At 31.4% G+C, this 16,632-nt stretch overlaps 2 protein-coding genes across 8 annotated transcripts; one reads left to right on the top strand and one right to left on the bottom strand.

Annotated features, from left to right (window-relative positions):
* Positions 1-799: 799 nt before the first annotated feature.
* Positions 800-15,560, bottom strand: LOC126871325 (protein dopey-1 homolog). 6 transcript variants are annotated; one of them, XM_050629991.1, is made up of 26 exons: positions 15,158-15,560; positions 14,147-14,384; positions 13,675-13,952; positions 13,419-13,584; positions 13,148-13,337; positions 12,881-13,056; positions 12,525-12,797; positions 10,895-12,446; positions 10,543-10,805; positions 9,330-10,467; positions 8,825-9,250; positions 8,448-8,758; positions 8,177-8,378; positions 7,680-8,081; positions 7,462-7,598; positions 7,204-7,357; positions 6,744-7,115; positions 6,559-6,673; positions 6,203-6,374; positions 5,916-6,127; positions 5,685-5,837; positions 5,421-5,616; positions 4,958-4,969; positions 4,478-4,645; positions 4,288-4,399; positions 800-2,280 (listed from the first exon to the last, which is right to left on the bottom strand). In XM_050629991.1, the coding sequence occupies exons 2-26, from the start codon at positions 14,200-14,202 to the stop codon at positions 2,077-2,079; spliced, it is 7,440 nt and encodes a 2,479-aa protein (XP_050485948.1). In that variant the 5' UTR covers positions 14,203-14,384; positions 15,158-15,560; the 3' UTR covers positions 800-2,076. The 6 variants fall into 6 exon arrangements, with proteins under 6 accessions (XP_050485948.1, XP_050485943.1, XP_050485947.1 ...); XM_050629986.1 differs by having other exon boundaries at positions 6,535-6,673; positions 15,158-15,559; XM_050629990.1 differs by having other exon boundaries at positions 6,535-6,673; positions 7,480-7,598; positions 15,158-15,559.
* LOC126871388 (uncharacterized) lies at positions 2,528-4,286 on the top strand. Of its 2 annotated transcripts, none has more exons than XM_050630147.1 (2): positions 2,528-3,099; positions 3,622-4,286. In XM_050630147.1, the coding sequence occupies exons 1-2, from the start codon at positions 3,033-3,035 to the stop codon at positions 4,137-4,139; spliced, it is 585 nt and encodes a 194-aa protein (XP_050486104.1). In that variant the 5' UTR covers positions 2,528-3,032; the 3' UTR covers positions 4,140-4,286. The 2 variants fall into 2 exon arrangements, with proteins under 2 accessions (XP_050486104.1, XP_050486102.1); XM_050630145.1 differs by having other exon boundaries at positions 2,528-3,120.
* Positions 15,561-16,632: the final 1,072 nt, after the last annotated feature.

Raw genomic sequence — 16,632 nt, 5'->3', positions numbered from 1 at the left:
AAATTGTAGTTAAATGAGTAGGTGAATTATGCAATATTTTGTTGAACATTAATTTATTTTATAAATTTACATATTTCAACATAAATATATATGAATATCACTCATATCTGGCTTTGCCAATATGTTTTACAATATAACAGATTTTATAATTGAATTTCTTGAATTTTTTGATCTGTTTACAAAAATATGAAACAAAAAGAAGTTGGAAAGCAAGGAACATAATAAGTATGGACTTTCTTATGAAAGTATTGCACGATTTAAAAAATTGTGTAACTAAAATTATATCTTAAAATATTTACAAAATGTAATAATGCTTAATAAGTTGTTCCATTGAACAATTGAAAATATTTTTGTAGAAGATAATGTACACGCTATCAAATATTAATTTGATTGTACAATTGCTTAAATAAAAAATTCTGTTCAAAGAAATGCATTACATCTCTATAAAATATACAATCTTTTAATATACTATTCTAAAACATTTATATTAATAATAGTATGTGAATATTACGAAAATTAAAGTATGAACATTTCTCCTTATATAATTAAAATGAAATGTTTTCAATTGAAAAATTATTTTTTCATTCTTACATTATATAAATAAAAAATACATGTCATTTAAATTATGGAATATTCACATTATGTATGCATATTAAATAATTAAATAATACATAGATGCCTTTTAAAAGGGAATAACAAATGTCATTTCATCACACAACAAGCATTGATTATAAAATTCTTGTTTGTATAGATATACTTGGTTTCTTGTTGCTTATTTCTTTAATCAGTAGATCAATAATAGTGTACAATATTTTGTATATGTTTATTTAGTTAATTTGTTTCGCATCTAAATAGAAGTAAAATAGCATAAAGAGACGGTGACAATGCGGTAGCAATTACATAGCAAATATATATATATATATATCTATATATGTATAGAAATACATTATAAAATAAAAATGGCAACTCTAATAAATGTCTCATAAATGAATTGTGTGTTTCACAAACTGTTTAAAGACTTACATCTTCTTGAAATTTTTATGTGTTTACATATAGAAAAATAATTTTACAGGAAGTTTTCTTGTCGGTTTAATTACATATGAATCAATGAATCACATGAGTGAAAATTATAACTCCATTAGTAAAATAAAATTTAAGAGATAGTGAAGTTCGAGTTTTATTACAAACCTAAATAGTGTACACTTAATAATCAATACAGCAATATTAAGTCTTAAGAAAGACATGGCAATAATATTCACACACATGATACATATACAAATGTACTCTGTTTTTTCATTTTCTCCTTCGTATATATTAAATTTTTAAATATAATAATTAACTAATAATGTTTATATTAATAATTAATTAATAATGTTTGCAGTTTAAAAATCACCACAGTTTACTTATAGACGTTTATTTTTAGTTCTCAAAATAATAAGAAAAGGAAGATTTATTGACATGAATATGTACAATCAACTAAAAGCTTCATTGGATATATTATGTATATTGTACTTTTCATAAACTGATGTGTAAATTTAAAGAAAATAAGAAATTTTTGCTTATATATATATATATATAAGATATATCACTATATTGATCATCCTCTAAAATTTCATTAATGTTAGGATAGTGGGGTATACATGATAAACAAAGAACAAACAACTCTTTTTCGAAACCGTTGAAAAAATAACATTTCAATAAAATATTATGTTACACTGTACATATTTTTCTACAGATATTAATATTCAGCTAGGCACCAGCCTGGCGTATCTTTTGATAACTATTCACAACCGAATGAGGAGACAAGTTAGAAGCTTAATTAATAAAAATCAAATATTCATTCGAATATCACTATATAATACATGTCCTACGTTACTTAATTCTTGATGTACAGCTTGTAACGATAAGATTGTATAGAATTGATTTTATAGAATTAGATCACTCCTTTTAAGAGAATCATGGTCTCCCAATTTATTGTATTTAAAAAAATAACAAAGAATAAAGATGTTCAGATACTTTTCCATCTTTCTTCTTTAAAAAGTTGTCTCATTACATTATTTAATGCGTATATTACTACTACCTTGCAGCTGGCATTTTTTCAAGAAAATCTTGTTCAATCACTGCTTCCAGTTGTGTAACATTCAACGGTGCCTGTGTATCACTCGATCTGCGACTCAGTGTCGTAAAAAAATAATGCAGATCTTGCAATGAACGAATGTTATTCGATGTTAGAAGTAGTTCACCGGGTACAGCTTTCACAGTGTTTGCTTCCTGTTTATACTGGAATAAAGCAGATATTTCACATAGAATCATGAATGATTTTCGAACAATGCAAGAAACACCTGTTCAGTAATTTGTTCTGTTATTTATAACTGTAAAATAAGAAGTATAATATAATGCCAGCATATATATTATACATATTTTTATAAATATATCCTAATCTTATCTTTTATTTTTTCTTGCTTCATAGAAATGGAAATGGAAACCTCTAAATTAAACTTGGATTAAAAGTACAAATAAATATTACCTATGAAATTGTTAAAAAGTAATTTACTAGTATGTAGTTTATAATATTAAACATAATGTAAGCACTGAACTATTGAAATAGAGAGTGATTGGCATAGTTACAAAAATAAAATACATATATCTATATATAATTTGCATGATACTAAAATAAGTATTTCATCAGAATTGATGAAAGCAGACCAAAGTAGTGTGTGCATTCTATTTAGTTAAACCATACTTTTAAAATATTAAGATATAAAAATAATAAAAAAAGTCAGAGAATACTAATAATAACTAAATAAAAGCAGATTCATAAATACTTAGATAAGACAAATTTTGTTTAGTATAAATAAAATTAGGAAATTATAAATATATAATATTAAATATATAATATTTTCTTTAGTAACAATTAAAATAGATTTTATAATTAAGAGAAATATGTGAGTGAAGTTACATACAGTGTTCATTAAGTACATTTGTAATAAAAGACTGTACTCAGTTTACTGTCAATCAGTTTGAAAGTGACCATGGCAGTGACTGGATTAAGAACAGTTACTTGTTTCATTTTTTATTTTATAGTAGTGATAAATGCCCGTAAGTGTTATACACAATCACGTAAGTGTTTTTTAAATATTTAAATTAAATAGATACATGTCCAAAAAATTTTGTTTAATTGATCAATGTGATGAACTTCATTGATTTATAAATTATTGTTATAATAACATACAAAATCTTTAAAAAAGTTCTATTTAAATGTATCTTTTACTTATATTTTGGTAGTTTATATATACTACTATAATTTAAGACTGGTTTTTTAATTTATTACTCTATCTAAAATATAAAGAATCATTCTTTTGATGAGTTAAATATTTTTTAATACAATATTTATTTTGAATTACATAAATAAACGGGGAAAAATGACGATATGCTTAATGGTCCATTATATTTTTTCCGCTTTCAATAGACTTCGTTAAAGTTAATTGACTGCAATTAATAGAAATTAAATGATATAAATCACACAGTAAGCTTACTTGAATAATATTTTACTATGAAAACCGAATTAAACTTTTTATCGTATTTATTTGCAATGTATTATAATTACACTGTATTTTGTAGAATATACGGATGATTCTGATTATAAAGATTTAGAATTTTACGAAAATATACCAGCCAATTACATTGGAAACTTTGACAAAGATCATCTGGATGACTTTTACATTTTGAGCAATTTCGAAGACGCAAATATACAAAACAACGTTTACCCCCACAAAAATGATCTTCAGATTCCGTTTGAAAATAGTGGCGATTCTCTCAAAAAAAGATCATCAGTCGCACAGTTGGAGTGGTATAAGCCAGAGAAAGTGTATCGATACACGAAACATCGGATTCCTGGATACGACTATGAAGAACTCGATTATATGATCACTAAAAATTTTCAACAATGTGATGAAAGGTCCGTTTGGACCCATTGCCTTTGTCAATTTACTTGTACCGAACCGGATATGGTAGATTGTTACACGCCATGTAAAAGTGGATGCGAATGTAAGGAAGAATACGTATTTGACGAAAGAACGCAACAATGTCTATTACCGGAACAGTGTCTTCCAAAGGAAGACAATTTTTATATCACATAATTTGTGTTAAAATACAGAAAAAAATGTAATGCTTTGCTGTACCTTCAATACACTTTATGTGACACAGTGGAATACTGAATATATACTAATTTGAATAAAGTGATGGAAAGGTTTATAAAATAAAACATAAATTGTTTTTTAAACATACCTTACTGTCCATCAGTTTTGCTATTCTCGTAATGTGTGGTACAAAATCAGAAGATAGATTATTGTTTTCCATGGATCCTACCGCTGAATCCCCTACAAATGCCCATCTATACCTGTACAAAATTTCCAATTTTATGTAATTTCCTTTATAAGAATTATTCTTATAAATATTGTTTGTACTTTTAACTTACATTTGAAATTGAGGAAGCCTGTGTGCAGGTAAAAGCAGTGCTAAATCTAATAATTTAGCAGCTGCAAGTTGCAATTGCAACCAATGGGGATGGCCATGTGCTTGAAGTCCATTACTAGCATTCACAGCCCAAGATGAATCCAAAGCTGAGAGTAGTTTTATATGTGAACTGTATAAAAATTAAAAATATAATATCTTATAAAAGATTAATTTAATTAATAAACTTTCAATTAATTTTCTTTACTAGTTCTAGCATATTGCAATCAGAAGCAGAAAAACAAAACAAACACATTTCCCATTGATTATCAACTATCTCCCAATACTACGAAATGTTTCTTGAAGAACTGTAATATTATCTTTTAACGATTTTATGAAAATATTACACTTCTTCCAATAGGGACGAAATATCTAAAATATAGATATGTTTAGAAATTACATTTCGTTTCGTATACGTTAATATGCAAGAAGCATTCAAAATTACCTGCCATGACGACTGATGTCCCAACACCAATCAATTTACGGAGGCATCATAAATTCCACCAAATCACGGATACCGAAACAGAGTCAAAAACAATATGACATTAGAGGTATTATTAATGTTAGTAAGGAATAGAACCAAACAGTTTAAGTAGGACATAGTATTATATTACGCTTAGCGCAAGATTATCAGACTACATAAAATTCTCAGGATTTAAATTTAATTTAAAAAGAAATTGAATACGATTTTAATATCAAATAAATAACAATTGATAATATATATATATTTATATATATCTTAAATGTATTAATAAAATGAATTCCGAATAAAATATTATTATATGTACATATTTTTCCTCCTTTTGATAATTCTTGAACAAAATCCATTGAAGTATCATGCACTGAAAGCACCAAAGTCCCAAAAGCAAAATAACTCCCATAATTAAAAACATAAAATGTTATTTTACCTGAATTCTTCACTATCTGTGTTCAGTTCTTGTTCAATGTATAGGAAAACTTGAACAAGTTCGCTGACTATTACCGGCCATAAGGAAGTTGCGTGTTGTGGAGACATTCTAAGAAGTAGCACCCGGAAGCAAAGAAACACTTGTGCTTGAATAGATGGAATTACTTGTGGTAGTCGCAAACTGTCCGCAAGTCGTTCTGGTAATAAATAACAATAATAAAGTCAATATTATATGAAATTTATTAACGTTTCAGAGGTAACTCACCTTGAATTTCAGGCATGTATTTGTGATATTGATCCATTTCGCTGCATAGTATCACATATGCTAACCTTTTTAAAAGTTGGGCTTTCTGCTCATATTCTTGCTCTTTCGAAGAGAATATACTGATACTGCTACTTTGAGCCATTGAAACGCGATCTACAACGAAGTAAATTTATTTAAAATAAACGCGTTAATAATCTATTTATTTGTCATTCTGTTCAGAAAGATAACTACTCATTAAATCTCGGAATGTTGTATTGTCATGTGTCATTAAATTATCTATGATAGTCCTCCAATATGGTAAACATGCTGGTGTCATTTGGAAGAAAGCAGAATCTAGCAGAAGATCCAGCACATCTTTGCGCCATGCTTTCCTTGTATATTGGTAACCTGATAAGGAGCTCAGTAATTGAGAACAAGCCGTAAACGAGGCAATATTCTTTGTCCTAAAAGTTTAGTAATTAGTAGAACACAATATGTCCAAAAACGATATTAATCAATTAGATAGGATAGAATCTTACGAATGATTTTTAAGATATGGCGTAATATTATACATGAGATTGGTTAACAGCGTCACTACACGTTCTTTTTCTTGGGAACCATAACTAACATCCAACAAGGGTGCTACTATTTCTGCTAATACTGCTTGAGCTTGGATACTATATGCTGCATTAGGTGGTGTGCCGGGTGTTACTGCAAAAAACATTTTTGTTAGTTTCTCTGTCAAGTCAGGATTAGAATGCTGAGGCATATTGCTCTAACATGGAAAAAATAACAAACAAACAATAAGGATTACGGTTACTAATATAAAATGGAAAATAAAGTTTTTCTAAAAGAAAAGCATATTACGCACCAGCACCACTTTTGCCTTCTTTACCTTCCGATGATCCTTCAGCAACTTCAAATGCGTCTTCCCTTACTGCTAAATTTCTTCTTAACCAGGTTGTTTGTTCTAAACATGCTCCAGCTATTTGCGAACATGACTCAACCAACTAAAATATGGTTAAATAAAAAATGTAGAGATAAAAATTTGTTAATTAAAAGAAAATCTAAAGAAAGTACCTTTGCAGACACATCTTGCAGATCTCTAATATCCTTCTTTTCTTGCATAGGGGGACATTTCTGTACATATTCATTTAAGATCGCCAATAATAGAAATTGAGCAGGCGCCGTTAAAGATAGGCCATCTTTGAGTAGACCAAGTAAAGATGCCCAAGATTCAATTAGAGATTGAGACGTATTACTTTGCATATAAACATAGAGCAGTTCCAATACAGAAACTTCTAACGAAAAATCTTGCTTCACACCATGAATCGGTGGTTGATTCTTTACAACTTGATGAACAGTCTGAACCAAAGTATCAATAGGCATCACACGGATTGCGCTTACTAAATCAACCATAACTTGTTGATTTGAACAAGCTTCTGGAAGCACCTAATTAAGTAAATAAAGAGACATATGTATATTATACATGTTATATGATATGAAAAGTTATATTATATAAGCCTGGTAATATAATTACCTTCTTAGAACCAGAAGGCTGCCGCCTCTCGTGCCAGGCAACGGCAATGGCGGCCAAAAAGTTTACACCATGATGAAAAGATATGGGAGACAAGAGTTCTAGTAGTTGATGCTTCACTATTCTTGGACTTCCTACTACGCAACTGGCTTGATCACTATATTTTGGTTTAAAAAAGATTCATTAGTATAATATATACTTTTAGACACTTCAAATAAAAAGAAAAAAAGAAACAAAAAAAAAGTTAAGGATAAGACAAACTTGTCCTTGGTTGCTAACACTGCTTGCCAAAGAGTGGAGAGAGATGCAATTATTCTTGGCAGGTGACTTAAAGCAGTTCTTCGAGCATGCTGCTGTAATTCACTAACTCCATTTTTATCTTTTGATGTAGTAAGCTCCTATAAAACAGAAATATATACATACATACATATATTTTTTATTATAATATTTTTGAAAACGTATATTCTTTATAATCTTACTGGAGAAAGTGGGCTCGGCATAAACACGTGAATAAGATTATTGAATATTTGGCTTGGATTTGCTCCAGGTATTCCCGTCTGAATAGTGCCACTCAAAGGCTGATTAAATGAAAAGCCTATTTGTTGCGATGTATCCAATAAACAATAATGAAGTAAAAACGTTAAAGCTTCTAGATGTGTCACTGTATAATCTGCAGGAAGACAACACTCCAGTGTGCTTATATCTTGTAACTTTGTCGCCGTTGTTGTTTCTTCGCTGATATAATACGACGCTAAGTTTTCGATATTGCAACATAATTGGTGGATAACTGACGTAACTATAGATGTTAACGAAGATCCCATGAAGGGAAGACTGGAAGTAACAAGAGTTGTCCAATGTTGGTGTAAATGTCTCATGTGTTCCTATAAAAAGAATTAGATTTTATAGAAAAAATAAATGAAGAAAACCATTGAAATAATATTTTGTAAGTGTGAGAGTATTGAAAGTACATATTTACCAATTGTAAAGCACTTAATATGCTAGCAAGGAACATTGGTTGTTGTGGAATTGATGTACCAACTAAATACTTTAAGCTACTTCCCATAATGTTAGGAACAGTCTTTGTTGGAGTACTCGGTGTTGGTGTAGTTGGTGGGCATATTTCTTCACCTTTCTGATTACCACATTGATGTTCTAACATGATTAAAGCTAATAATAACCTTCAATTACAAAAAATATTTATTAATATAACGCGAAACGTACGATTCCTTATATTTTTAAATATGTACCTTAATAGTTGTATTTGAAAAGCCTCTGTATGATCGCTTGCTCTGTATTTGCATTTACTTGTATCATTGTCTATGACTGGATCATTGAATGAAATGATTTCTTCTGTAAATGTAAATACCTCTTCATTTTCCTTATGAGCATTTTTCATATTCATCACGCTAGATACAAGACAATGTAATGCAACTTTTTGTACTTTACATTTAGTAAGTAAATCGATTATATAACAACTAAAACCTTTCCCTGAATCACGAACGATAGGAATTAATTCAGAGAATATAAGTGTCAATAGTTCTGCACTTGCAAGTTGTACCTAATGACAAAAAAATTTTAATCAATACTTACAAAAATTTAAACCAAATTTCATGAATACTATTACCTGCCGATTTCCTGAAATTTCTTCGTGCGTAAGTCTCATCTGTCCTAAATTAGGATAATAGCTCCTAGCAAAATAAAGGCACACACTAATTAAAACTTCTAAATACATGCTACTTCTATAAGCTGCTATGAATTCTGTATTTGCTATGTCTCCATGAAAATTCCTCCCAAATACACTTTTCCTGTGTCTAGCTAGTAAATTTAACAATGTTGTGTTTTTTGTCGCATTGGTTACACCAGTCGTTGCAGCACAACATAGAAACATTCTAGTGTTCGTTAACAACTCGTTGCGAAGTGTACGTAATGCGTAAAGCGTTCTAGTCGAATCATAGACCCCACAGTAAAGCAGCATATGTGAATGAAGATTGTGTACTCCGATTCCAAAATTGCGACCCGTTTTCGAGTTTTGATATGAGGTCTCATCAGTCTGTAAATATATTATTGAGCTGATACAAACGTGATATATAACTTAACTCTTTAATATAAAATGAAGATGGACCACTTACACTTTTAGATGGTTCAACAACGTCGCAAATATGCATTACTTTATCAAGCACTTCATTTAAGATTTCTTCAACTATACTATTCCCACTAGAGTTACTAAAATATTCTTCTGCAGTTGTACTAATATCCAAGTCTGCTTCTTCGTCATCCATCGTCCAACTAGGTACTTCGACGCTTGCTTCAAAACTTCCAACATCGTGAACATCATAATTCGTCGCAAATTCGTTTGTGCTATGATATTTGCCCTTAATGATAGTCCCTGCTACTTCCCTAGAACTACCTGGCATTATTATGGACTCTTTCTTCTGTTTTGTTTGCTTATTGGTAATTTCAGGGCTGCTAGAATCGAAACTATTAGTAATGGAATCCAAAGATGAGCCAACCTCTCCATTCAGTTTCTTAAACCCATTTTTTTCTTTCGCCTTTAAGCTGGAATTTGCTGATTCATAGAAACTTTCGTCTAAGCTAGCGGTCGAACCTTTGTCGAAATCTATCTTTTTGAATCTTGTCGCATTCTTTAACAACTCTGTTGTTAAGTTTACCTTTTTCACACTAGGCAACAAATCGTCCTCTGTCAGAGAGTCATTGGAATTCTCATTGCAGTTGAGCGACAAAGGATTCACAAAAACAGAGATCTTTCTATTACCAGATATGCTAGGAGGTACTTCTAGTTCTTTCATATATTGATTTTTTTCGGTTACGTACTGATTACAATTATCACCGGCGGCCAATGTCGTTACGGCAAATATTCTTTTCACTTTCACAGGATTTATGGCCTTTTTCTTCTTTTTACCTTTACGCCATTTCTTATCTTCATCTACGCTATCACTAACGTGGTATATCACATTACCGTCTACTGAACTGATCGCGTAAATTTTTGCTGCACCTTCTGTGTCATCTTGTATCTCAGACTTTTCTTCTATGGGATCGTTTTTCGTCAAAACAGTATTGCTATGCTGTATACTGACATGCAGCACGCTCATACGACAGGTAGATGGATCTAAGAGTATTATCAATAACGGGTCTACTACCCGCGAAACATCACCTCGCATTAAGGAGTGCAGAAGCCATGATTGAGCATGAAGCTTTAGAGGAGAGTTGTCTGCGAGCTGTAGATTATCCAGTATTTTTAACAATGATCTGTAGAACAATTTAAATTAATAATACGTGAGATAGAAGATTATTAAAAAATGTATTAAAAATAATATAACGTACCGATCGAAAGATTTCATACAACCTCGCAATCTAGGGTTCGTTTCAATTTCACGTCCGAGATGCCATAATGTGGCAAACCTATTGAACGCTTCTATTCTTTTCTCTATATTTTCTGACGTGAGTGCTAGTCCAATTACATCCTCTACAGCATCACAGGAATTGTGTAAAGCATGATGCAGTTCGTGCAACAATTCAACACATCGCATTCTGTATTTATGTGCAGGTAATTCGCCAAGATGATGCCATAAGGATTGTGCTAGTACCTTAATAAATATACTTATTTTAGATCTCAAGCAGTCCTTATCCTAAGTTTAAATAGATATAAAAATTATTTAAAGAAGTATATGAATACCTGAAATACGTTAGTATATTGCATCAAGTAAGTTATATGCCATTGTTTCAATAATGGCACCATAATTACAGCTGTAACTCCCTCCCCGCTTTTTGGGTAGGTCTCAATGTCGTTATGTGCTTTTAACAAAGCTACTAAATCTAACAAAGTAGCAATACTGGTTAATTGTAAAGCAGGTTGTTTTCCCAACCAACAAGTACAAACTACTAAAACTTTCAACCAATCTGGAAGAATAATATTTCCCTTCGGTTCTTCCTCTACAAGTAGTCCATCACCAGGAAGAAAATACTTAGGAAATGTAGATAGTTCAACAAACAAGCTGGAGGCCATTTTCATAGCGTCATCCCATTCTGCTTGTGAAATAGAATCAATATACAGATGAAGAATGTCTAACTGTTTGGTATCTTCCATTACAGAAATATCTTGGCTGAAGAAACCAGAATCCTCCATATTTAATCTAGAATTTAATAAAAGTTCTAGATATCGCATTCTCTCGTCGAAACTCTCCCTTGGACACGGTATCATCAAATTATCGAACATATTTTGAACCGTTTTCTCTTTAGTCAATACTCTATTACTAACTAATTTCACGTAAAAAGTCTCATACTGTCTTAAACATTTTTCTAACATCGAATGTTGCGCTTGAAACGCAGGAGACGGTCCTCTACCCAAGGATCCTGTGGAGCCCATAGGACTACTTTTACTTGACTGTTTCAAAGTAGTCAACTGATCCTTAGATGGAGAATTAATGGTACTCGTTTCTATGTATTCGGTCTTTATATCGTCCATACTTTTATTTCTTGGCAAACCTTTGGATTCTGCATCCACGACTACTGAAATATTGGTACTTGGTTCTGGTAAAGAGTCGCTTAATTTTGAGGTACTTTTACTAGATTTCTTTTTCGACTTTTTATCGGATCGTTTGGTGGCACCTCCCGAGTTTGCTCTTCTTCTAGGGCTGGGACTTTTCTCGGAAAACGAACCGCTAGTTGTGTCCGGTTTATTCAATTTACTATCGGATTGGCTCTTTTCCAAAGGAATTGCGGTTAAGGAGTTATCATTGACTGTTGTGGTAGTACTCGTAGTTGTATCCAATTTCGTTTCCAATTCGTTCTTCTCCGTGTGATTTGAAACCACCGTCGGCTGTACTTTTGTCAGAATTTTCGCGCACAATCGAAGACTTCTCGAGATCTCCATAGGAGATAAAAGATCGATGTGATACAAAAGTTTACTAATGATCTCGTAGAATAAGCCAGGTAGATGCTCAGAAGGAGTGTCTATAAATGCATCCAACGACACAGTATCGAGCAGAAATTCAGTCAATATACACACTTCCAAGAAATTCGGCATTCCACAACCTACAGACCTCACGGCAATGTCTTCTGTTTCTTGTTTACTTTTTGCTCTACCTTGACAAGCCTTTTCAAACAGATGACCACAATGTATCCATACGTAAGATGGTTCTAATGTTGAAAATAACAAGTTTGCTGATTTTACTACTTCGTTTGTTTTTGGTACTCTGTTTGATTGACCGCAGGCGTTATAAAATGTCCTATGAATAAAAAAATAGAAGTTTTTATATTATTGAAGAGATTATTTTGCTATATTAGTTTTGAATATGTTGTTTTACCTAAAAACTTCAAATAAAATATCATCCAAAATTACTGGACCAATATCTGCCTTTTCTAATAAAGAAACCAGTATTCTATATGGCTTTAAATCTTGTGGACTTTCCTCACAAACAGCTTTTAACAATGATTTTATTGCTTCAATTAGCATTTCCTTCGAGTACATATCAAAATAAGTAGGTGTATTTTCCATGTTTTCTAAAACTTTAGTTTCCATTCTTCTCTTCAAAATAGATGTGCTTACTTCAGTACCCAAAAGCCATGCAAACAATCGTCTGTGATATATACACATAAATTAATTTTATAAAATGTCCCATTAAATATATTTTATGTACATTCTTTTATCTTTTTACTTTACCTATTCAAACTCATGTCTCTCCTCAATATAGTGACAAGAGCAGCTGTGACTAGTGATACCATGTGCTCATGTGTTAATTGACTATTATGTACAGGAAAACCAACTAACAATAAATCCAAAGCACTCCTTTGTACTAACACAGAACTGTCTTGTACTCCAGCGCAAAGAGCAGTAACCTAATTCATTAATAATAATTAATATTCGTGTATAAATCAGTCATTAAAATACAAATGATATTTGATCTCTTGTAATAATTTTTATTTTTACCATAATATTAGTATCTGTGCCCATGATGTACTTTTGTTCTTCCATTGGCAGTTTTTTGTTGAAGTGAGCTAATACAAAAGATATAGCAGGTAATCGGATTCCAGAATTTGAAGCTAAACAATCCCACAAACATGCATAAAAATGTTCTGGACCTACTCCCTCACATACTTTCTCAAGCAAGGAGTTGGTTCTAAAGAAACAAATTTATAAAGTTTAAGAGAATATTTTAGTTCTTGTCTTATGATTCACATTGTTTTTATTTTATTATTACCTATCAAAGTGGTCAGACCCATCTTCTAAACCAAGTAAAACACCACTTAAAAATCCACTTAACCCAGGCCTTAATCTCTCTCCAAGAGGTACAAAATGAGTTTCATATACTGTCAACAAAGATGGTCTTACATTCATAGCAGCATGACCCAACAAAGGAAATAGACCTATAATGGAGTTCAAATTAATGAACACAAATTAATAAATAAATTTAAATTATGCAATTGGAAGGATTAATTGTTTAATGTTAATCTTACCAGCACTATATATAAATAGTTCATGACTCAGTCTATTAGTGCCCATACACTTGAAAATAATGTCATAGGTTTCTAGAGCTTTTAAATGAACACCGGATGGCAAAGCAGGATGCATACATTGTGCTAATCTTTTAGATATCTTAATTCTTCTAGGAATAACTGGAAACTTCATATGACTTAATAACACTTTGTTTAATTTTCCAAGTGCAGAAATTAAATCTGCCCATTCGCTTGTATATTCAAAGCTCTTTAGAGCTTTGTCAACAGCTGACACATAGCTGTATAAAATATAACATTCTTTAATTTGCATAGAAGATTAAAATTCAATGCTATATTTAATTACATTAGAACAAATATTCTTTTAATAAATATTAACATAATTAGAAACAATGTCATTATATTTGCTTTTTGGAAAGTTTTATATTAATAGACTGGAATATACATAAACAATCAGGTGAAACACTTTACTTACACTCTATATTTAGAGTCTTTCATGAGTTCAAACTCCTCCAAGGCTATAGAACCCATTGTTACAATGTTTTATTGTAATTTACAATAAAAATAGACGACTATGTATCACATATACTTGATCCTTCTTACATTATTCCAGTACTGATTGGTATCACAAGTGATTCATAAGAGGCAATTGCCATTAAAAAATGCTCTTATCATGCAGCACATTGTGTTTAGATAAGAGTGTATCCCTCTGCCTAAAAAAAAATCAGGTAACCTTTAGACAAATATGTTGATCACAACCTACAATATCAACCCCGCGCGTTTCTTAGAATAACTAAGTTCTCTCAGACACAGTTGCGTTTTTACTCTGATAAAAATAAATCGCAACGTGTGGTTATCGACTGGTTCAACGATTTGTCGTGGCTTTGTGGTTTTGTTAAAAACAGATTGTTTTATCTGTATTACCAAGAGTAACTGTATTAATCGTTCCGTGTAACATATGATCGACAAGTGTTATATTATTTTCGACAAAAATGATATAAAATAATATTTCTTTCTTAACGTTCCGAGAAATATGTATACTACGCGATTGTAGAGGGAAATTGTACGTAGAAGAAAAAATTTGAACAAGAACGGCATAACATTGTTTCTTTCATGTTCATGCTTTGTTTGCTTACGATTGCCCGTATCAACGATCCTATCCGTCCAACATATGTATATAGTTAAAATCGAAAAATACTTTTCAATATTGATTTAAAAATAAATGAAGGATTGAAAAGATACAATGTAAACACACTTGTTATTGTCACTTAATATGTACTTCTGAAATTACTCGTGCGCCACAATTTCATACCATCTATGTACGTATTTAGTTTTCGTTCGAAAATATTTTAAAGGAACGATTAACAATCGTCCCGTTAATTTGAGGTTAATTCGATACTGTTTACGTAAACGGGTACAAAACGAGATTCAAAAAGTTAGTAACGTCCATCGTATCGTTTGTAGATAGGTCTGACGAACAGCTCACCTTCTGATGTTGACATTTTGAATTTGCATATGTCGTTAAGGGTGAAGGTGAAAAGTATCGAATAATCGCGCACGTTTTGTTGATCACGAATGCGATCATCAAGAGACGATATTAAAAGAGAAATCAAGGAAGATGAAGGAAATTCAGTTGGAAAATCCTGAAAATGGATCACCGCAGTTTTTATGATAGGCTTCTGTCAAACGAGCTTTTCCATCATTTCGTGTACACGTATGATGTAGACTGTGTGAAGTTGGTTATACTGAACTATACATATAACGAAGCACAAAGAATTCAAGCGTACGTCACCGCGTGTATTGATGCCACTTATTGCATTTTTTCGTTTGTGTACGTCGCTGGCCACGTACACAAACAAGATTGTAACGTGCGTGACGTATAACCTGTGCCATGCGTACACAGTAACAGTATATACCTTGCTAATTGACCGGAATTCTGTCTTCTTAACTGACCGTTGCTATCCCCACATTTTTTCGAAGTAATATCTATGAAGTGGAATTCCAGCTTTTCAGACTTTAAAAGCTTGATATCTGAAATCAAATATCATTGTTTTACTATCTCTTTATACATGCAGGTAGAATTTTTAGTATGGTCTTTTTCTTATTAATTAATATTCTTTTGTTTGTGTACGTCGCTGGCCACGTACACAACAAGATTGTATCGTGCGTGATCGACGTGATGTATAGCAATACTTTGCTAATTGGCCGGAATTCTGTCTTTTTAACTGGCCGTTACTATCCCCACATTTTTTTGAAGTATCTGCGAAGTGAAATTCCAGCTTTTCTCAAAACCCTTAAAATCTAAGTATCTGAAGTCAGATATTACTATTTCATTATCTTGTTCATCTTGCCGGTTTTTTTGGTATAGACTTCACAGATAATAACTCGCTTTCACTAGTTTTTATTCAATGCCGTCGTAATTATGATTATTGAATTCTTATTTATTACATTATCAACGTAATTTTTTACACGGTTCGCGTATGTCCTATGTATCACCATTTAATTCTAAAATTGCAATACAATATTTTATGTAAATAGTTATATAGTTATTTGTGATGTCTTTTTTCTGTCAGAATACCTCAAATGAAGGAATTCCGAATTATAAGCTTTTAGTATAAATATTCTTTTATACATACTTACCAGTTTATTTTATTAACCGATATAGATAATACAATATGTTTAGCGCGTTATAAAATATATGTATAGTTTCTAAATAATTGGTAACAGTTCAATAACTGGAGTAAAACGAACGGCTGTATGAACGAACGATAGTACTTTATCCTGTGATTTTCGCCCGTCCTTATCTTTTTCACTTTAGACTTATCTCTGATTGGACACAAGCCCCTTATTCCCTGTACATAGGGGGAAGTTTGTTTGATACATTTTATCGTATATACGTCATACGAAGCACGAAAAGTTATATGTATCAAATACATACTCATTTATCAATATCAAATATTT

This window comes from Bombus huntii, chromosome 11, assembly GCF_024542735.1.
Source record: "Bombus huntii isolate Logan2020A chromosome 11, iyBomHunt1.1, whole genome shotgun sequence".
Taxonomy (NCBI): Eukaryota; Metazoa; Arthropoda; class Insecta; order Hymenoptera; family Apidae; genus Bombus; species Bombus huntii.
This window is presented reverse-complemented; position numbering and strand designations above follow the sequence as displayed.